Here is a 23,508-nt window from a genome sequence, read left to right on the forward strand (position 1 = left end):
AAAGTTTACCAAATTCTAATTTAATCTCACATCTTAAATTGTGTTGATTTCCAAGAGGAATGTGTGTTGTGTTGAATCCCATTTGTTTCTCCTCTAGTAATGCTGCGCTTTTATATACTGCCACCACACTGTCATTACTTCATCTGTATTACTAAAATCAATACTAGCCACGTTAAATTAAAATCCTAAAAGCTATTACTAAACGGGGGCAATTCTTTATTAATTAAATAGTTACAAATTGTATAATTACTACATATGTATAGCGCTTTTCCCAACAAAGTGCTGTAAAATAAAAAGACCTATCACATTAACAACTATCAACTGCTGCCTCCACTTATCCACCCCAGCAGACCAAATATTGCTGGACTATGTAACTGATATTATCATTACAGCACAAACTACATAATATTTACATTATGTTTGAGGTTTGACTCTTAAGTGCACCATCAAATTGAAGCCAAAGACACCTTATACTGCTGGCTGCTTAGATATCACTCAGTTCAATTCTACTATATTGGACTTCAATCATATTAGTGCCTGGGAATTAGCTTTCAGTATAATATAGGCAGTTAATTATGTATTTAGACATATCAATCTGCCTAATGTGTGCGATTTATTTTGACATTGTTAAAGGGAATACTCCATAAAAGACTCATGTTCATTATTAAATAACTCATTTATTTATTACTCATAAAATATACAGCAATCTCAGGTACTGAAAGAATTCATGGGAGCATTGAATTCACAGTCATAATTTCTATATACATGCTAGTTTCATCCCTCTTGAAGAAAAATCAAGGAAAAGAAAAAAATCATCTCCTTTTCCACTTTGATGAAGCTAGCAAATGTATTGTACATATTTCCAGTTAAAATGATTTTTTTTAAAGACAAAACCAGGGAGTTTTGAATCATGTAGGATTGAGTGGTTTCTTTTTTGAAGTTAAAGCAAGCAAAACCTGTCAAGGAACATTGACTAATATAAGAGCAAAAATATCATTCTAACAGAAAAAAATCAAATGCTGTCCTACCATTGGTTTACAGTGTTTCTTCCTCACAAAGCAAGGCATGCTGAGCCTCACATACCTCCGTATTGGATCAGTGCTTTTTACAAATGTTGTAGTACTTACCTAGTGTGCATCATTGTTTACTTTTACAGCTGCCCCTACAAACCATCTTTTCTCAGTAACTAATGAAGGCACAGAATGATGACTTATAAATAGAACTGAAAGTACACAAATAATTTATTTATGAAAGACTAAACCGCAATGGACAATTCAATATACAAAGGTAAGGTTGATCAACTTAAAAGTAACCTGTTGCACATACCAAATATTTTTAAATTACTCAGGTCAGTAAATATGTTTTTTTTTCTAGAGGGCAAGGAGTTTAAGACATGAATATGGGTATATTAAAACTTTGATCTTAAAAAATAAACGATTTTCCCCCTATATGAATTACAGACTTGGAGGATAAGTGCGTTCTGACGGTTGTAGTGTGCGGATATCAGCCTCCTATAGCTCCTCACAAAAATTACAAAAATGAAACCTGGCTCGTTTTTTTTGTCAATCAATTAACCCAGAAATTCTCAATCCCATTTATACAGTTAAAACTGGCTTAAAATGCTTCCACATCTTTTGGTCCCTGTCGGTTTTGCTCTCTGTGAAGTGCTACTAATCCCTCTTCAACGTGTTATTGCCGTAAAAAGATCGCAGTCCGCCCAACACGTACAGTTTGTAGCACTCAGGAAGTCGGTGTGTTGGTAAAGCAGCAGGAGGCTGGAGTCCAGTATCTGCTGGAAGGACACCTGGTGCTGGACGAGGTCAGGATGAGTGTGGGCCAGCCTGCTGCACCTCCTCCCTCTCTTGCTCTCTGGGGGACTCTTAAGGCTCCTGTGTGGGCTTGTCTCTTCTCCTGCCCTCCCAAGCTGGCGGTGGGTGATTTTAAGACACAGTGTGTGTGTGTGTGTGTGTGTGTGTGTGTGTGTGTGTGTGTGTGTGTGTGTGTGTATATGTGTTTTATGCATCTGTCGCTTCCTTCTGCACCGGGCCGGCCCTCAGTACGTCTCTGAATCCGAGTCGTTGAGCTCCTCGTCCTTGTAGAAGCCGTCGTGGTGGCCGATGTTGTTGAAGCTGCAGTAGGAGCTGTGCTCGCTGCGCAGCACAGGCAGGCTGTCGAAGGTGACGCTCTTGGAGGGACTGGTGGTGTAGTGGTTAATGGCACTGAAAGGGAGGGTAGGTGCCGGGGCGCAGGGGGACACAGGCATCATGGTGGCTAGGATGAGGGCTAGGCAGTCTGCCACGTCTTTGTTGGGGGCACAAGCCAAGGCGGGTGTGTAACCTGGAACAATGACAGTGTACCAGTGAGAGTGACATACTCATAAGAAATTAACTTTTTTTTTTCAGAAGGCATTTTTTGCTCCCTTGATCTGAATTTGATGCTTTTCAGTTACCTGGTCCTAACCAGAAATTTTGACTCTTTAATGTTGCCTACAGCGATTTCTTTCTAATCCGTCATGTCATTATCGAAAGAGAGAACATGTAAAAAATCTTTTTAATAATAACATGACCAGCTCAGCTTTCAAACAAGGCCATGTTCATCTACGGCCGTGTCCAATGCTTGGTCCAAACGGGCATGGTCCAAACAACGGGCATCAGTATTTATGTTTGCATGCCGTTGTACATCAGGTAAACTCCAGGTGCTTAGCGACTTAATTATGCTGCTTAGCCTCATTTGAGCGACATATCTGGCAACCAATGAAACTTAACGCTCAAAGGTTGAACACATTCAGATTAGAGCACATTGTTCAGCTCCGTCTCAGGTTTCAAGACCTTCCAGCTACAGTGGATGGGAGGTCTAGCTCACTAGACAATAATGATGACCATAATGTGCCACAGATCATAATGTGCCACAGATCATGAAGTACCACATGTCCTACACTTCTTTCCCACTGCTGGAAACTCGCTGCAGGCCTTACAGAACAGGATGGTGCCGTTTTCCCCACTCTCTGTCCCCAACCAGTCCATCTTCCACCCCTCCGTTGAGTTTCTCACCATATTGGTAATTTTATTTTTCTTAGCGCAGTGGTTTGTGTTGGGTTGGCATTTTCTTGTACGGCTGGCTGCCTGCTGTCAAACATTTTCTACTGCTTCAGGCTGTGCACTCGGTTGGTTTCTGATCAAAAACCGCTGCATTTTTTTTTTCACCCGGAATGCACCGGAAAGAATCCCCCAGTCAAAAGCTCCCACAATATACCCTACGGTGGCCTGCAGAGGACAGTGGTCGCTTTCAGGAGCAACCATCAGCACTCGAGTTTTACTGGCATGGCTAAAATCAATCCTGATGTTAAATACAAAGTGATGATAAATAGTATACAATGTTTTCATGAATCTCACCATTTTCATCGACTGCAAGTACACTGGCTCCCTTCGCAAGCAGTTCTTGCACCACCACAGTCAGACCATTTCTTGCAGCCACGTGAAGAGGCCTTAAGGGAAAAATAAAACAGATATACTCACATGAAAGTCAATATTCTAAAATTGATATCACTACAGTAATAACCCAAGACGCCAATAGTAAACCACCAACACTACCAGTCCACTGTATCACACAGGGGATATGACACTAATGCAATACAAGTGATACATACGTCTGTAAGGCGGCGTTAGTGGCATTGATGAGGTTCCTGTCTGTAATCTTCTCCAATATCAACAAGGCACTGGTTTCATGTCCCTATAGAAAATAAGTCAAATACAGTTAGAAGAATATAAAAAAACAACCAAACAGCTTAGAAGTATCCAATTGTACACATTAGCTGCTGTAGAATGGGACAACAGCGCCATCAAATGGCAACACACACCTTACTGCAGGCAAGATGAAGTGCAGTGTTCTTCACCGCATCCTGCAGAGTGAGATCTGCTTTTGCACTGCTCACCAGCAGCTCTAAACAGGGAGTGTGAGAAAGTGAAAGAGATAGTTGAAGTCTATTCTACACTGCACAGATTATTCCATCCCACAGTGATATTTTCCAGTCAGGTGGTAAGGCAGCGGGGCATTCGTACCGACAGCGTTGGTCTGGCCATTCTCGGCAGCCATCATGAGTGGGGTCTTCCCTGTGGCATCGATGCTGTTGACCTGAGCGTTGTGGCCCAGCAGCAGCTGCAGACACTCCACATGGTCAGTGAAGGCTGCTGCATGCAGGGGGGTCCTGCAGAAACAACAGGAGCAAAGGACTCCTTTTCAATGAGGCAATCTTTTTTGAGAGACCAGGATAAACTGATTGTGACTTATGCACTCACTAGAAACAGGAGTGCTGGCTTCTAAGTAGAGCTATTCCTGAACCTATAATTAATCATTCAACCTATAGAGAATATGGACTTTTAATTTACTAGACTAGTTGCCCAGTACCATTTGCATTACAAAAATGTCTGCAACTACTTTTTTTGTAATGAGTGTGCTAACCTGTTTTTAGTGTCTGTAGCATTGACAATGGCAGGGCCCAGAGTATCTATCAGCATCTCAGCAGCACCTTCATTGTCATGGATCCTACAGAAGAGAGAGAACACCATTATTTTATCTGCTAGAGGTTGCTCTGTTCTCAGATGCGGTTATTTAAATGGAACGCAGCCGGGGATCTTACACAGCACAGTGGAGGGGGCTGAAGGAATTGCCCTCCGTCTTGTGGAAAACTTCCTGTTCCAGCAGAACCTCCACACACGTATCATGACCTAGAGGACAGAAAGCGTCAACCAGGGCCAGATTTTGACAATCACCGCTCTACAAAGACATTTTTCCAACTAAAACATTTTTCTAAATGTAAAAATTGGATGCACAAGAAAATGTATAAGCATGAGCTATGAAAATTGTAGTTGCCCGTGCCTACTTTGAATCTCAACTTGCACATGCTCCTTTGTCACTATTGTAGCAGCATGCCTATCTTCAGGAGCATATGTTACTAATTTGGCACCACGGTGGAGCCCTGGCTACAGTAAATATAAAACCGTAGGGACTGACTCTATGAACTGTTATATGAGCCGTTGATTTAGATAAAAATATCAGATGTACAATTTCCATAGATCTATGTTTTTAAGCTGTCACTTTATTACAAATATCTCTAAACCATAGTCTCTGTACCATTGTAGCAGGCCCAGTGCAGAGGGGTGTAGCCTTGGTTGTCCGTAAGGACAGGAAGTGTTTCCACTGATTGGGCAGCATGCAGCAGGCCTCCCAGTACCCCAATGTGTCCACATGCCGCTGCCAGGTGGACCGGGGTACGCCCTTTACAGTCCCGCACCAGGAAGTTGGCACTGTGCTGAAGCAAGGCCTCGACACATTCCTCGTGGCCAGTCACTGCCTGAGGACAGACAGGAGGGGATGTTAGTGTCACTATTGATGACTGATCATACACTGAATGGCTTCTTTCAAATTATTTGATTAGAAAAACTTGAGTATTGGAGTTTATCTTTGTTAGTTTGGTACTTTAATGGTTAATCTTACATCGTCTTTCATCTACTCACCATACCTGTTCTAAAGCCTAAGGTGACTGCTAATTAGTTCGCTAGGCAACTACTTGCCACAGGCAGGAAAAACAAACTTGTTCACGCATCACTACACCTTCATCTCTTGGTTTGCTCAGATTAAGCACACAATGTCACAGAAACTGATAGAGATAATAATAACAATAGTGATGCACAATGAGCAGCTAGAGGCAAGAGAGCTGTATGTGCGACTCCAAGAAAAAAAAAAAAAAAGAAGGTGACAAAAATTGCTTCTTTTTTTAAACCATGTTAAAGCTATTAAACAGTTTTAATAGCTGTAATTAAGTCTTGAATCTGATGATTTTGATTAAACCAAAGTGTGATTTTCTCATATATTGTAAAATTACATTTTTAACAAATAAATACTTTGTTCATAAGACCTTGTTTTATACTGTTAAAGTGAAGAAGAAAAATAAATACATAAAAATTTCACACTTACGAGTTCAAATTTCGTTTAGTTGGCAAAATTATATGATGAGTCAAAATTTAGGCCATTGCATTGCATATGTTTTTATTCGAAAAGTACAGTTTGGTACTACCGGTATCAAATTAAGGTACCGGTATCAAAAACTGTCCAACAATACCCAGCCCTATGTATGTGTGTGTATGCAAGAATGGCAAGATGATCTGCTTACTCCTCTGTGCAGAGCCGTCCTGCCCCACTTGTCTTTGGCTTCTACACTGGCTCCCTTATTGAGCAGAGAATACACACAGTCTGTGTGTCCGCTTAGCACCGACAGCATCAGAGGGGTTCTTAGAGACAATAGGCAATAACGTCAGTCATTAGCTTGCAACTTTATTACAAGTAAAAAAATAAATAAAATTCACAACCAGTTTTTACTTACTGTCCGTTCCCATCTTGAATGTCAACCGCACTTTGAAGATCAGCATTTCCGATCAGCAAACGCAAACATTCTGAATGGCCATTAGTAGCTGCAGGAATGAAGAACACTCCATTAGCATTACTCCATTATTTTGTATTTGACTCAAAATCAAATAGAGGCAAACAATTGTGCCGATTACAGTTTGAGCGAGCTATCAAGTTCCAGGTCCAATACCTGCAGCGTGGATGGGGGTTCGCTTCAGGGTGAAGTCTTTGACCAGGATGGAGGCTCCCTGGTTGATGAGGACGTCCACGCACTCCACATGGCCCTTGAAGGCAGCCAGGTCTAGAGGTGTTCGCCCCTGGCTGTTCCTCACATCCAGATCCAGCAGAGACTGTACCAGCACCTCCATAGCATGGTGGTGGCCATGGTATGCCTAAAAAAAGAAAAACAAATCTGCAGCATGAACACGTTTACATCAAAGATAATGACAATAACTCATGTACTCCTGACTTGGTAGCCAACAACAATGTACAATGGAAGCAGTATTACTCACAGCAAGGTGCAGGGGGCTGATGGGGGCTCTGACATCAGAGTCATTCAGGATGTCTGTCCCTGAGGTTTCCATTAGCTGGAAGAATCCGGTACATAAATTACAAACTCCTTAAAATGTGGTTACTAGCTTAGCCTTGAAGCTCAGTACAATAGATATAAATGGAATTGTGACCCATTTACATAAAAAGCTACAGATACACAAAGATACACAAAGAGGAAAGGGTACAAATTACACTCACCACGTCTAGAGGTGTTTCACTAGCAATCTGTAAAAGAATATGGCAAAAGTAGAAATGCATCAGAAATCATAACAATAAAGCATATGACTGGACATTTCAGTCATAGGAGGTGTTGAATGTCACACGGCTTGTACTATGGGGTGCAGTTCTCACCAGCTCCAGACAGAGGCGATGTCCGTACGCAGAGGCATAGTGCACAGCATTGTAGCCCTGATTGTCCCGGATCCCTGGATTTGCATCATTTCGCAGTAAATATTCCAGGCACCTGTAGGCACAACAGAGAGGATGCAGTTAAGAAAATAAAAATTGACATTTGAAATGATACATCAGGTCCTGTCACTCAGTATAACGTATACTGCAAATGAACTTGTATGACATGCAGACAAACCCTCAAATATCGCCCTCTGCTAAATAACAACCACCTTGTTTATCAAGTCAAATTATGGAAGTATACTGACTTTCCATCTGTGTCAGAGGCAGCAGCGTAGTGGAGAGGAGTGCAGCCCCGCTCGTCCAGGTCATTGACGCTGGCCCCAGAGCCCACCAGAGCAAACAGGCACTGGTAGTTACAGTTGGCAGCAGCGTAATGCAGAGGGGTCCTGGAAAAGCAAACACACTTCAGTTCACTGTTCAAATTTGAAAGTGACACTAGGAGAACACAAACTCTAGATCCACTATTCAATGCTACAGACCTGCCAAAGCTGTCCTTTCTGTTGAAGTCTGCCCCCGTGTTGAGGAGAAGATTGAGACATTCCAAGTTTCTGAGAGGTTAGAGACAGAATTGTAGGGGGAAGGTTGAGATGAACTGGTATTCTACTCTTAACAAGACTTTTGACTGTCCTACACTCACCCTCCAGCAGCTGCAGCATGTAAACAGGTCCTTCCAAAGTCATCAGGAGTGTCAATATCAAAGCCTGCGTCAGAGTAGAGGATTATGAGCACCACATGACTCACCTGAAGTGTAGGTCACACTACATCCATCAGTCACTGAAGTTATGCTCTAAATATATGAAGGTGTTCAGGGACTACAGATGGAAATTAGCTAGCAGCTAAATCTGGTACAAAGCATCTTCTCTCTTTGTTTGAGATTAATGTATTTTGTACATGGTCCCTGATACAAATAAACTCAATAAACTAAACTAAACTAAAGGCCTTTTGGATACCAAAGTGACACCTGGTCCAGAATGTTTGCCATTTCAAAACATGCAACCAAACTACAAATGAAAACAATGTATGAACCAAAATATCCAAACTATTCAAATGTAAGACTTATTTTTTTGTAGGGTAACTTGTTGAATTATTACTACAGTTGACAGCTGTATAATATGCAGAAAGTTGCAGAGGTGTGCACCTGAAGACAGGAGCTTCCGGCAGCAGTCGGAGAATCCACTGAGAGCAGCCAGATGTAGTGGGAACATACCATGAACCCCTCGTCTGAAACAAGACACAATCATATTGATTTATCCCACTATCATCCAGACATTAACTCCTCTGCATAGTGAAATCCACACTGGCCCTACATGGAGGCTAGGTAATTCCTGTTGACAGTACAGAATCGCCTATATTAGTTACATGACATTCAATACATGTCTGCTCTGCAAAGGTATTAATGTGCAGCCTCGCCAGAATGTATAAAAGCCGGAGTACTGCTGAAAAAGGGCAAGTCACAGCGAATGGGCCCACTCACTTAGCAGTGTCAGCTCCGTTGGTGATGAGGGTGTTGATGAGGAGCTCGTGTCCGTATCGAGCTGCAATGTGCAGTGGTGTGTTTCCATTCTTATCTTCACAGTCAATCTCAGCACCTACAGAAACACCAAGCAAGCATTTAACCAGTGATTCCCTGAGAAGCACTTAGTTTTAAAGTCCAACGTGAGAAATAAAGTGAATGAGGCCAAATCTTTAGAGGAGCTTACCATTCTTTATGACTGCTTGAGACCTAGAAAACCTCCCATGGATGGCTGTCATGTGGAGGGGAGTCTTACCATCTTTACTCTGGAATGGCACAGAAACACGCTGATATGATGTGGGTCATAATTATGGCTCTCTCCAACTATAGATTATCTTAGTCAACCAACAGGCTCAGGATTTGAATAAAAAATAAAAGTGCATTTCTGACTTTATCCCCTATAAATAAAAAAATAATTAAAAAAAATAAAAATAAAAAAAATCTCAAGATCCTACCCAACATATCTGCGAATACTGCCATGTTGTCAGGAGATGCACCAAACAATTTGGGGGAAATTACTTTTACATCATGAAAAAAGGCTAAAAGTTCTGACGTACATGAAAATATGACTGTTTTACCTCTAACATTGGTATTAGTATTAGCAAGTATTTTTTACCTCCCTCAGCCACAAATGTTCATTTATTCCTTAATTTTTTTTCAATTATTGTCTAGTAATAGTAACATTAGTGTGATTAGTTGATGGTGTGTAACCGTGTTAGGAAGAGGAGGACCTGTTATTGGGCAGCAGCTCTCCTGGATCATGGTGAACAACCACTTTCCATTGAATCCATATTAGAACAGCGAGTAGCAACATCCTTGCTCACCTTGATGTTGACGTCCGCCCCGTTGCACACTAGCAGCTCCAGACAGAGGGCCCCGTGGTGCGAGGCGGCGGTGAAATGAAGAGGAGCGAAGCCCTTCTCGTTCACCTGGTTGACGTTAGCGCCGCACTCTATGAGCTCGTTCACCACCACGTCCTGCCCGTTGTAGCAGGCCACATGGAGGGGCGTGTTGCCATACGCATTAGGCTCATTGATCTGGACAGTCAGATGGAAATGAGGGAGATAAACAGAAAGTGGATATGACTCCATCCACTCCATCAACAAATACTGCACTTTGCACTTTTACTCCCATTACATGCAGTATAAATTTCTCGATTTTTCGTGCGTTATTGCATTTCCATTGTTTCCTAACCAGAGCATGTGATCCAGCAATGTCTACTTTGTAATGAGAGTCAGACAGTGTGGGTGGGACTCACATCCACTCCCAGGTCTAGGAGGTATTTGACAACGCTGATCATGCCGCTGGAGGCTGCAGCATGTAGAGGGGTGTAAGATTTCTTATCTTTGCAGGCCACCTCTGCTCCGTGAGATGCCAGGAGCTTCACCACTTCTATGTGCCCTAAAGACAAAAAGAGAAAGATTTAACTACATTAGCATACAGTATCAAAAACGACATCAAATACTTGATTGGCCAAATATATATCCACATTCTTCCAGTATTCTTACATCATAAACCAGTCTTGGATTTATAACCACGGTGAGAGATTAAGGGCATAGTAAGGATATAGTTGGAATTTGTTTTTTATGCTGACAGTAGTGCTTTTAAAATGATAGTTTTTTCGATGCATTCCGGTGAATGAAAGCACATCTCATTATGCAAGTGTCAAATATTTTGTGTGCAACAATCTGCTTTTTTTTAAAAACGGAATCAAATCACGCTCCCTTGATTTCCTCAGACAAAAATCCATAAACAAGAAGAGAACAGGTACAGCAGTATCAAGAGGCATCTTTTTTCCAATACTCAGTCCTAGACACATTCAACCATCATAAGTTGAGAGCAAATCCTAAAGTTATTTGGAAAATTAATAGTGTGATATAAAATCCCTGTGGTGCATTTATTACCCATGTAAGCTGCCCAGTGGATTGCACGGCGGTCCTTCTTGTCAAAAGCATTGATGTTGGCTCCTCTGGAAAGCAGAAGCCTCACCATCTAACAGCAGTAACAGAAACAAATAACCATCAGGGATGGGGTCAAGGGCAGCAGCAAGCCAAACACTATTGATTCTAGGTTGCTGCTTCCAATTTACACTGCCAGAGCCATAATTCATATATTCACATTTTATACCGTTGGAAAGCCTGTTTATTTCCCTTTTAAATGGTGCCTCATTTGTAAGGAACATGCATTTGTGGGATGAGCAGCACAGCTGAGTATGTGGGTTGCGCTCATGAAAAATTTGCCAAATCTTCTCTGCCAATGCCAAACATGTAAGTTATTACATTGTATTATCAAACAACAACTAAATACTATTACTCAAGTGATTACAGTGCTTCTTCCACTATAATTCTACTGAGACTTATAGGTGAATGTTTTTAGGCCTAAAGGCCCATTCACATCTAGAATGACAACTATAAAGATAACTACAACTATACAAATTACTTAAATCGCCCTAAGTAAATACAATGTCTGTGCTCTCACTACAATGATACCTATAAAAACATCCAAAACATTTTCAACCAATCAAATTAAAGGAGTGGGAGAATTAGGCTGCTTGCTGCTTTGTTTGCTGAGGAAAGTATCACAGATATGGTTGTAGTGTCAATGTTTGAACAACAGTGTATCGTCATAGTTTATGGTTGTCTTTGTAGGTGTGAACGGGTCTTAAAAGTACCTCCAGGTGACCGCTGAAGGCTGCGTGGTGCAGCGCCGTCCGGCCTGCTCTGTCTGACACATTCACATTGCTAAGCAGGGGGACCAGGGCTTCAGCGCAGCGGACAGCCTTATTGGCTGCGGCTATGTGAAGCGGCGTCTGCCAGTTCTTGTCTCGGGCGTTTACGTCTGCAGAGTGTTTCAGCAGCACCTGGACAGCCTCCTGCAAGAAGACAGGACTTGAAAGTTTAAAAGCTAAGCTGTTTAGAATTGCAAGTGTGTGAGGGTGTGGGATAGAGAACGCAGCGGTGCAAATTCACATACCTCACTGCAGGAGGCCACGGCCCGGTGCAGGGGAGTGAGCCACTTGTTATCTTTGGCATTTACTCTGGCTCCTAGAGGAGAGAGAACACCAACTATAAGACCATTTATTGAATAAAAACTTGTGACAACTATGGAGTACTGTTCTCTAATATCTCCTCCAGCATATTTGTACTTCTATATAGAAAATACAGAACGGGAAGGGGTGAACATAGAGCTGGCTGACAATAGTGAATGTAGATGCATTCAATCGCTCTTAAAAAAGGGGAACTCCACTGAATTTCAGATTTGAAACAAACAAGCTATTATGCTCTTGGACAGTTTGATTAACATCAATGATCATTCACTGCTGTCTCCAATAGCCAGAAGAGAGTGAGGCGTTTGTCAGACCTTTTAATCTGTCGTGTAACACAGATGTACAACTCCATGGAGAATAATATGGAAAACGTGAGTGACGGTGATTGCGATAGTCATGAAAAACTATATTTTCAGAATTTGCATGCTAAATTTGGCTGTATCTACAGTGTGTTAACCACCTTGCAAACATCTGAACCATTCTGAAGCCCAAATGCTGTGACATAAACCAAGCATATCATTGTTGACCTTTTCTGTGATTGAAAAATACTGATTTCAACTGTCCCAGACCACAAGAATACCATTAATTAATAAATTGAGTGGTATTTTGCCTTTAATAGCTGCTTTATTTAAGTCCTCCTCTGGATGAAAACCTTACCTGACAGAATCAGCAGCTCTATAATTTCTGCATCTCCAAGATAGGCAGCAGCATGCAATGGAGTTCTCTTCTCATTGTCCTGTAATGAGCAAACAGAAAGACAACACTACTGTAATCAAAACAAATAGTTTGCTCTTGTTTCTTATTCCTCTCTCTCTGTTTTTTTATATGGGAAAATATGATGCGGATCTGTTGTAACACTGAGTCAGACTTTCAACTCACATTTTTTTTTTTTTAAATCACTAACACTACGATTCCTGACAGTATAATGCTGGAAGGAAAAACAAACAAAAAAACACTTGTCCTTTTAATGTTACAGCCAGGCAGCCAGCATTCATGGCAAAAAGTGGGTTAAATACAGATTCAGCCGCTTGAAAAGGCTTCCAGTGAAATTCAAGCAAGTATAAACCAGCCTTATTTTGAAACAAACAAACACCCCCTCTTACCCAATAACAGAGAGGAATGCAATAAAATAAGCAGAGCCAGATCACGCACAAGCGACGGGAACTCTAAAAATCCAACTGTGTGCTGTTTTGTAATCGTAATCTATAAACTGTAAGAATTTGTCAGTATCAGGCCTTCCAAGGACAATCATACATTAGTGGTTTTAAATTCCCAGTAGAGGGGATCTTCTTAAAATATAATGGAATAATATGAGGAAACAGATGGGGAGATTAATATGGCCCTATTGGGATTACCTGTGTATTCACATCCTCTTTTTTGAATATGAGGGAGCGTACTTCATCTGGGTCCACATTGAAAATAGCTTTCAGCAGAGCAGGCTGTAAAAAAGATATTGAGTCAAAATTAGTTTCAAGACTTAAAGCTCTTCTGTCTTACATGCATTACTTTCTCAGATTTGCATAATTATAACCAGTAGCCTATATAATAAAAGACTAATGAGTGAAAACCTTGATCATGAGACTCTAAAGACTGAAACAGTAGAGGCTCCACTTCAGAAAACAATAACCATGCAGAGACCTCAGAGACAAGAGAGATTTCAGGATCCTCGTCCTCAAGAAGCACGATACACACACGACTCATTTGCTAAGAGAACACACAATCATGTTTAGGCTAGTAAAAAAAATGTCCATTAATATTCTTGTTTAAATCCTTGGAAAGGCACAGACTGCAGCATAGCAAAGCAAAAAGTGGTTTGTGAGAAAAAAAAGAGACAAATACTCTGGTAGCAGGGCTGGTGCAGACATTCATTTGCACATTTTAACAAAATGATGACTCCACATATCACAGCATGAAGGAGGCAGACTATCTGCATTGATTTATTGTCAACTGCTTAGCTGCCACAATCTCCTTCTGTTCTTTGTTTATTCTGTTGCCAGGAAAACTCTCTATATTTGAGCATATCACAATCTGGGAATGAATGAAATCCAACCATATGATCCAAAGCAGAGTATTGAGATGGTTGAAGTCCTAAAGCTCAAGGTGAGATCAGCACAAAGACCAGACCTATTCCTGAGACAGTGGTCCATCTTCTTTTTTCCTCAAGACATAACTGAAGCTTAGCATGACTAACTCCTTGTCTGCGTCTTCAATGGGAAAAAAAACAAACTTCCACCACCGGCCTGGTTCAACACATCCAACATAACAGAGGGTGGGAAAGATGATGAAAATCAAAGATTTCTCAATTCAAACTCTAAAATAGAAGATTTTGGGGGTTCTTCCTAAAGTCTGACTCGCCTCATGGATCATGCTATTCCTGCCCAGGCATCTTGGAAGGTAGTTAAGTTGGCTCCACCCAAGACCCTCCCATCTCAAGGGTGTATGCACAGAGAAAGTATCACCATGTACTTTACATGATTAGTTTCTATAGCCTAATTACATACACACATCTTTTCTTGTCCCATCTTTGCCCTCAAAACAGAGAAATATCTAAATCTAAACATTATGAAATCAAAATGCACGGTAGCCAACTAAAGCCACACAATCCATATTAGGAAACCGAGCCTCTAAACGAGCCGTTTGGACTGTAACTTTGTGGCGTCACAAAGGTTCGCTCATTATCATTTTTGTAAGAAATAATAGACTAACAGAGCGTTTTTTTCAAAGCGGTTGCCAATGTTTATTTACCGGAGAGTAAATTTACTGGATAGTTTTCCCTTTTTTTAAGATCTTCTTAAAACCAGTTCAAATAAAAAATAAAATAACCAATAACCAAAATAACCAATTTCATCCCCAAATAAGTCTGAATAGTTAAAAAAACCTCTTTGTCTTGTTGCCATTGTCTTCCTTAATTGGAAATCCAAAATGTTGCCACACAGCAGAGTTAAAAGTTGACAGGAACACCTGCACCTTAAGTCCATCGTCCATCATCTAGAGTATTGAGCTCAGCTGGGCTTACCGGAAGTGTAATGATCCAAGGTAAAACCTGCTAGCCTTGCGCTCTCAAACAAGGGAAAACACACCATTCTGAATGTAATTTTCCAGATATTAGAAACAAGCTGAAATCACAAACATTTTTTCAACTTTACAATGTCAAATACAATATATTATCAAATTATACGATAAAATTTGAATAAGATCAAATTTTTGTATTATAAAATTTTGTATCACACTGAACTTCTCTAGGGCTTTTGAAATGCACTTGGAAACGATGTTGAAATCGATGTCCATGTCATTTCTGATGAACAGTATGATGAAAGCTTCCTGACTGAGTCTTCATGTGTCATGTTGGCCAGCTCCACGGCTTCCCTGTCTGATCCACCATAACACCAGCAGAGAGGGCCGAGTCTTTGATCAAGCAGTTCTCCATTGCCTGTGGGAGGAGGCTGGCATGGATGGGGAGCGCTCTGAGGGTAGGGGATCCCTTCCAGAGGCTGCGACTGGTTACCCATGAAAGAGCCAGATGGAACATTCCTGGCTGGCTATAAAAACTTAACTCTTCCCTGACTTCATCCAAATTGCCGGAAAAACACTGATTCTGTCATTTAGGAGGGCTTCGGGCTGCAGAATTGATCACATAATTGTAAATCACGATTTTATATTTCCATGATTCATAATCTTGCAATTTGGTGATATTAAGGTTTTTGTTATATTTTCAATTCCCCTGAAACTCTAGGTGTGGTATTACTGCTGAAACTATTAGAGTCGGTTAATTGATTAGTTGATCGACAGAAATCAGGGGCCAAGTAGGGCCTGTCTCATGAAGCGAGTTTAGTGGGTTAACGAGCTAACTTCAGGCTTAACCCTGGCTTTTCGGCCTCACGAATCGGTGGCTCACTTTATGGCGGGGTTGATCACCTTGGTAACCTGTGCCAGTGCAGGTTATGTTCAGGTTATCGGATCCAAACTTGCAAAAAGCCTGTCTCCTCACCAATCAGCTCTCAAGACTTTTTAGATGCTGCTTCTTTGAGAAATAGGTACTTTGAATACTGCACTTAAAAACATGAGAAATACTGCACTAAAAAAACATGAAAAATTTAACATGTTTAGGTGCAAAAGAATAATAAAATAATTTTGTTTCTTGAAACAAAATAATTATAATTAAAACTGCAAGCAGTGATGAGCGGGCCCTCGCCTCCGTGTGCAAGTCGGGGTGTGTCGCAGCCGCGGGACATGTAGACGTCCTCAGGCCTGGACTCTTGTCCCTCATGTGAAATCCGGTGCAGATCGGACAACGTACGCTGAAGTTCACACAACTTCCTGTCGCCAGTAGGCGGCGCTATGGCTGTAACCGAATATCGGCACGTAGACGCGTTCAGGCCGGGACTCTCATCCGACATGTGAAGTTTGGGCCAGATTTGACCACGTAGAGTCGCGTTACAACCCACTTCCTGTTTGGTGTCGCCAGTAGGTGGCGCAATGCCTATGACTCCCAATCGGCCTGTAGATGTCCTCAGGCCTGGACTGTGGACCAGCATGTGAAATCCGGTGCCGATCGGACGACGTAAACTGAAGTTAACGCAGCTTCCTGTTTCTAGGCGAAACATCGAAATTCGCCGCGCCGCCATGGCAACGCCGTTCGACGAACGCTCCCGATCTTCACCACGAGGCGTCATCAAGGTCCTATGGCTTTTCTGACCACATTTGAGGTGGATCTGGTCAACCCGCTAGTAGTAGCACACCCCAGTATCAAACATGTCATTTCCCGTCGCCAGTAGGTGGCGCTATGACTATGACAGAATATCGACACGTAGACGTGTTCAGGCCGGGACTCTCATGCAGCGTGTGAAGTTTGGGCCAGATTGGACCATGTACAGGCCAGTTACAAGCCACTTCCTGTTTCGTGGCGAAACGTGGAAATTCGTCGCCTCACCACGCCCACGCCGTGTGACGAAAACTCAAGCTTTTGATAACTTTTCATCGTCCAGCTCTTTTATACACGCTGACCGAGTTTGACGCGGATCCGATCATTCGCCTAGGACGAGTTCGTTAAAGTACGACCCCTGCAAACGGCCAAAAACGCCCCAAAATGTCGCACTCAATTCAAAATGGCGGACTTGCTGTCGGGTTTAGGTGCATGGTACCTACGGACTTTTTTTTAAGTCTGGACACGATACACGTGCCTACCAAGTTTTGTACATCTAGGACAAACGTACGGCCGTGAGTATTTTTTTGAAATTTTGTAGGTGGCGCTATCGAGCCATTTTGCCACACCCATGCGCGAGACCCATAAAATATATAATTTTTCACCACTTCTGACACGTGTGCAAAGTTTCGCAACTTTCCGAGCACGTTTAGGCCCTCAAAAGTCCGATTTTTTTGTCCGTGTAAGAAAAATAATAATAATTAAAACTGCAAGCAGTGATGAGCGGGCCCTCGCCTCCGTGTGCAAGTCGGGGCGTGTTGCAGCCGCGGGGCATGTAGACGTCGTCAGGCCTGGACTCTCGTCCAGCATGTGAATTCCGGTGCAGATTGGACAACGTACGCTCAAGTTCACACAACTTCCTGTCGCCAGTAGGTGGCGCTATGACTATAACCCAATATCGGCATGTAGATGTCCTCAGGCCTCGACTCTAGTCAAACGTGTGAAGTTTGGGCCAGATTTGACCATGTACAGTGGCGTTACAACCCACTTCCTGTTTCGTGTCGCCAGTAGGTGGCGCAATGCCTATGATTCCTAATCGGCCTGTAGATGTCCTCAGGCCTGGACTCTTGTCCAGCATGTGAAATCTGGTGCAGATCGGACGACGTACACTCAAGTTATGGCAGCTTCCTGTTTCACGGCGAAACATCGAAATTCGCCGCGCCGCCAGGGCAACGCCGTGTGACGAAAACTCAAGCTTTTGATAACTTTTCATCGTCGAGGGCTTTTATACACGCTGACTAAGTTTGACGTCGATACGTTCAACCGCCTAGGAGGAGTTCGTTAAAGTACGACCCCTGTAAATTCACACAGCTTCCTGTCGCCAGTAGGTGGCGCTATGACTATAACCGAATATCGGCACGTAGACGTGTTCAGGCCGGGACTCTCATCAAACGTGTGAAGTTTCGGCCAGATGTGACCATGTACAGGCCAGTTACAAGCCACTTCCTGTTTCGTGGCGAAACACGGAAATTCGACGCCACGCCACGCCCACGCCGTGTGACGAAAACTCAAGCTTTTGATAACTTTTCATCGTCCAGGTCCTTTATACACGCTGACCAAGTTTGACGTGGATCCGATCAACCGCCTAGGAGGAGTTCGTTAAAGTACGACCCCCGCAAACGGCCAAAAACGCCCCAAAATGTCGCAATCAATTCAAAATGGCGGACTTCCTGTCGGGTTTAGGCGCATGGTACCTACGGACTTTTTTTTAAGTCTGGACACGATACACGTGCCTACCAAGTTTCGTACATCTAGGGGAAACGTACGGCCGTGAGTATTTTTTTGAAATTTTGTAGGGGGCGCTATCGAGCCATTTTGCCACACCCATGCGCGAGACCCATAAAATATATAATTTTTCGCCAGTTCTGACGCGTGTGCAAAGTTTCGCAACTTTTCCAGTACGTTTAGGCCGTCAAAAACGCGATTTTTTTGTCCGAAGAAGAAGAAAAATAATAATAATTCCTTCAGTTTCAATAGGGCTTCGCACGAAGTCGTGCTCGGGCCCTAATTAAAACTGCAAGCAGTGATGAGCGGGCCCTCGCCTCTGTGTGCAAGTCGGGGTGTGTTGCAGCCGCGGGACATGTAGATGTCCTCAGGCCTGGACTCTTGTCCCTCATGTGAAATCTGGGGCAGATGGGACAATGTTCGCTCAAGATCACACAACTTCCTGTCGCCAGTAGGTGGCGCTATGACTATAACCGAATATCGGCAGGTAGATGTCCTCAGGCCTGGACTCTAGTCAAACGTGTGAAGTTTGGGCCAGATGTGACCACTTAGAGTCGCGTTACAACCCACTTCCTGTTTGGTGTCGCCAGTAGGTGGCGCAATGCCTATGACTCCCAATCGGCCTGTAGATGTCCTCAGGCCTGGACTCTGGACCAGCATGTGAAATCCGGTGCCGATCGGACGACGTAAACTCAAGTTAACGCAGCTTCCTGTTTCTAGGCGAAACATCGAAATTCGCCGCGCCGCCATGGCAACGCCGTTCGACGAATGCTCCCGATCTTCACCACGAAGCGTCATCAAGGTCCTATGGCTTTTCTGACCACATTTGAGGTGGATCTGGCCAACCTGCTGGGAGTAGTACACCACAGTATAAAACATGTCATTTCCTGTCGCCAGTAGGTGGCGCTATGACTATGACCGAATATCGGCACGTAGATTTGTTCAGGCCGGGACTCTCATGCAGCGTGTGAAGTTTGGTCCAGATATGACCATGTACAGGCCAGTTATAAGCCACTTCCTGTTTCGTGGCGAAACGTGGAAATTCGCCGCCTCACCACGCCCACGCCGTGTGACGAAAACTCAAGCTTTTGATAACTTTTCATCGTCCAACTCTTTTATACACGCTGACCGAGTTTGACGCGGATCCGATCATTCGCCTAGGACGAGTTCGTTAAAGTACGACCCCTGCAAACGGCCAAAAACGCCCCAAAATGTGGCACTCAATTCAAAATGGCGGACTTCCTGTCGGGTTTAGGCCAGGGCACCAAGAGGCTTTTTTTTAAGTCTGGACATGATACATGTGCATACCAAGTTTCGTACGTCTAGGTGAAACAGAAAGGTGGGGGCTTTTGTTTTGAAATTTTGTAGGGGGCGCTATCGAGCCATTTTGCCACGCCCATGTCCAAGACCCATAAAATGTCAAATTTTTCGCCACTTCTGACTGGTGTGCAAAGTTTGGTCCGTTTTCGAGCACTTTTAGCCCCTCAAAAATGCGATTTAAGAGTCAGAATAAAGATAATAATAATAATAATAATAATAATAATAATTCCTTCAGTTTCAATAGGGCTTCGCACGAAGTCGTGCTCGGGCCCTAATAATAATAATTCCTTCAATTTCAATAGGGCTTCGCACGAAGTCGTGCTCGGGCCCTAATTAACGGTGATTTAGCAAAATCATCAGGATTATCATTTTTGCCATAGTCGAGCAGCCCTAGGTGGCCTAAATCAAAATGTAGTGATTCATATTTCTCTGAAACATGACACATGAAGGCACTGCCCGTCACAAATGTGAACATCACTGATTTCAACATCAATGTTTGCTTTTTCATTTCAAAAGCCGCAATCAAAATGTTTTGCATTTGTGTTAGCAGCTAATCTCTCTCTGCATACAATATTTTCTGTGAGCTGGATTTTTTTCCTGCTAACAGTCACAGTGATGTAGCGTGCAGACTACATGTGTTCCTTAAGACCTCATCCCTCACTGAACCCACCAGGCTGTCCAGCTAGCTAATTAGCTAATGTACAGCCATGTAGCTTATGAGACTGCACAGCCAACAGACGCAGATTCAACATTGACAGACATCTGGTTTAGGCTATATGGCTTTGTTTGATCCACATACTTAACAAATCATTTTAAATACAACTAGCTATGCTTGGATCTACCTAGCTGAAGTTCACTGTGTCTCTGTACATTGCATGTTTCTGTTTCATAACTCACAAGCACAGAATTATCCCCTGTCATTCACATGGTACTTTGTCAGGCTCTATGAAATTTGAGCATAGAGCCAAGCACTCTCACATTTAGCTGATGGAAATGACCTGAATATCCCACAATCTCAAGTTTTCTCTCCCAAGACTTCAGACTTTTACAGATAAATTTGGCTAAGCCTGCATGATAATGGATTTAAAAAAAGGGAAAAAAATCTATTGCAATTAATTTGCTATGCTGCAATCCAGTAGTCAATACTGCAATTTAATAGTTAGTCAAATAATTGTACACACCTAAGCGTGACGTAGGTGGAGTTGATGAAGTTGTCCCCTTAAAAGCATGTTGTACCCAACAAACAACACAAAACAAATCTGAGCCATATGACACATTTTATCAGCTTGGTGCTCAAAAAGTATTTATGCTAAGTGAGAGAAAGAATTCCATTGCCATCTAGGGAGCTACTAGCTTACAGTAGCTGTTGAAAACTACAGACAATCCCCCCATTCTGTTATTAAAATGCCCATGAATATCTGCAGGGCACAGTGGAGGTTAGACTCACTGGAGACAAATTCAGGGTAACAAGTAGGCACTTGTGCTTCCTACATTGTTTCATTTGGATGATCTCTGAATCCCCAGCAGAAAAAAGCAAAGACAAAGCTGCATTTTGTTGTTTGAGTTCTCCAGTCCTGCACCAGTGTAGGAGATTTTCTATGCTTCTCAAGCAGCACGACTGTGCACCTCCTCATACAATCCAGCCTAGTTAATACCATCACCATGGAGACAGCTCTTTGGCAACTCCACTCGCTCACTGGAGTCTAGGCACACGATCATTCATGCACACACACAATAAAAGACACATGCACATACATATGTTACAAGAATAGCAGGCTTGTGCACAACACACACCATCCTTAAATGATAACAGAGAGCTATTCCCGTTTTTATAAGTAGGTGTCAAGTGCTAAATATATAGTTACAGGACACATGTCTAAGGCTAATATTGTGTCATTTCATCTCACACATCCACTGTGACCTTCACAGAGCCATATCAACTGAATGCTTTCCATTCATATTGTAAACATAAATCTACAGCATTTTAGGATTCTCAGTCAAAATAGTTTAATTGTCAGGCCTACTTACAAGGGTAAGAACCAAAGGCCTGTGATCAAAAGGACATACCTTAACTATGTTACAGGTATATTAGCACTCTAGGAAACGAAATCATTGAACTATCGAGATGGAAACTGCACAAGACACAAACAGCAAAGCTCTTGGCAGATCCCCCCCCACGCCACAACACAGTGCCAGTGTTCAAACTAAGTTCATAAGTAGGTGGATCTGTGTATGATAAATCATAAGAATGAGCACATTTTACATGATTTGTCACAGTACAATCAACAACGCACACAAGTTATTGTGCTTATTATCTAACCAATATTACATTTTAGAGACTTTGTGACTATATCAAGCCCACGACCATTATTAGAAGGCGACTACTGAACCACAGTTTCGTAGTGTTTTATCACATAATGCTGGCTAGATACTTCCCAACTGTGTAGCAGCCGGAGCTATAACGTATCACGCGGGCTCAGTCTAATTGCTGGAAATGAACACTGTTACATTAGCTGGTTACTACTAAACAACCCCCTACTAAGGTTAACAATGTATTTATGTAATTGCGATGCTTCTTACTACTGCAACGAACATGACTGTAAATGTGATTCAACAGCAGTGTAGCTTCCACCGTATATGCGACGTTTTAACATCTAACATGAAACGCTTCATGAAATGCTTCCGTTTCAGGGAATAGTTGGGGAGACTCGAGTTACATCCCGCTGGCGTTGTTGAAATCAAGGTAGCTAGCCAACCAACGTTAGCTGAAACTTAGCTTTTGACACAATGATCACTTACCTGGTCTCGGATTTTGAGAACCACCATATTTCAAGGGTTTTAACTGTTCTCATGCAGATTCATAAAAGGATATCCGTCTCACTCTGAATAGCGGGGTTTGATCTACGTTAGCACTCCCGCTGGTTTGTTGCCAGTTACTATGAGGCCTAACGTGACGCTAGCTTAGCTATCTTGCTAGCTTCCCAACCTGATGGCATGAAGCGGAGGAGCAGCGGAAACTCCATAACATTGCCGCCACCATACTTGACCTCCCAAGAAGATGCAATTCAATAGGCCAAGCGTGTTCTAGAATTCAGCAACGAGGTTACTGGTTGGTTGTTCACTGACAACTCTGTCGCAGACGCATCATTTTGCGCTGATGTCTACGTTCATTTCATTATAAAATTATTTTTTTAATGCATGTGGATGACAGACTTTTAGCTGTTTATCCTACATGGAATTACTTGACTTCACCATCATTCATTACAGTAGGCCTACAATAACTCTGCAGCCATTTGAAGGGTCTGGCAGATGTTTTGAATGAATCAGTTGCTGAAAAAATATGACTACAATGAGCGGTGTACCTATAACCTGTGGGCTTTTTTACATATCCAGAATGGTTATTGAGCATGCATACAAGTTCCAGTAACCCAGTGTTTTGTATTCTTCCATTCACACCTGGAAGCTGCCCAGTATATCTCCTGTTGGCCGCAGCAGCTCCAGTGGAGCAAGTGCCAATCAACAGGATTTACAGCGTTCAATTTCTTTGGCCATATCTTCCCAGGTAATTCGAACCAACGGCCACCCGCCCGATCACTAACGCACTTTCAAGAAGCTATGCTGACATGAAACAAAAACCGTGCCCTCACAATAGTAAAATTACACGCTCCCTAGAGGCCAATACATGCAAAGCAATTTGACAGTTTTTTTTTGTTTTATACTGGATAATATTCTAACCCATTTAGTGCAGATAAAAACTCCAAACAGCCGTCTGAATAAATTAAGATATAGTCTACTGACACAGACTCACGACCTAAACTTTAATAGGCTTATACATCA

At 42.5% G+C, this 23,508-nt stretch overlaps 1 protein-coding gene across 1 annotated transcript; it reads right to left on the reverse strand.

The window, feature by feature from the left end:
• Positions 1–678: 678 nt before the first annotated feature.
• ankrd28b (ankyrin repeat domain 28b) lies at positions 679–22,621 on the reverse strand. The gene is made up of 28 exons (XM_071516120.1): positions 22,471–22,621; positions 13,280–13,363; positions 12,582–12,660; positions 11,852–11,922; positions 11,550–11,750; positions 10,783–10,870; positions 10,137–10,279; positions 9,703–9,915; positions 9,066–9,144; positions 8,840–8,954; positions 8,504–8,586; positions 8,003–8,066; positions 7,845–7,913; positions 7,611–7,751; positions 7,306–7,417; positions 7,153–7,179; positions 6,915–6,989; positions 6,593–6,794; positions 6,380–6,467; positions 6,170–6,287; positions 5,131–5,350; positions 4,637–4,724; positions 4,459–4,542; positions 4,059–4,204; positions 3,857–3,939; positions 3,647–3,729; positions 3,393–3,484; positions 679–2,337 (listed from the first exon to the last, which is right to left on the reverse strand). The coding sequence occupies exons 1-28, from the start codon at positions 22,495–22,497 to the stop codon at positions 2,054–2,056; spliced, it is 3,159 nt and encodes a 1,052-aa protein (XP_071372221.1). The 5' UTR covers positions 22,498–22,621; the 3' UTR covers positions 679–2,053.
• Positions 22,622–23,508: the final 887 nt, after the last annotated feature.

This window comes from Centroberyx affinis, unplaced genomic scaffold (genome assembly GCF_046629955.1).
Source record: "Centroberyx affinis isolate AG114_WGS23_722 - 3 ecotype Tasmania unplaced genomic scaffold, CSIRO-AGI_Caff_v1 ptg000392l_1, whole genome shotgun sequence".
NCBI classification, from domain to species: Eukaryota; Metazoa; Chordata; class Actinopteri; order Beryciformes; family Berycidae; genus Centroberyx; species Centroberyx affinis.

What these genes read in the sequence shown, in the direction of transcription:
- ankrd28b (XM_071516120.1), bottom strand. Translation starts at nt 22,497, where the DNA reads ATGGTGGTTCTCAAAATCCGAGACCAG. An exon ending in CCGTGGCCTCCTGCAGTGAG is followed by an intron (nt 11,751 to 11,851) that starts GTATGTGAATTT and finishes GTCTTCTTGCAG; the next exon opens with GAGGCTGTCCAGGTGCTGCT. An exon ending in TCAGCCCCCTGCACCTTGCT is followed by an intron (nt 6,795 to 6,914) that starts GTGAGTAATACT and finishes TTCTTTTTTTAG; the next exon opens with GCATACCATGGCCACCACCA.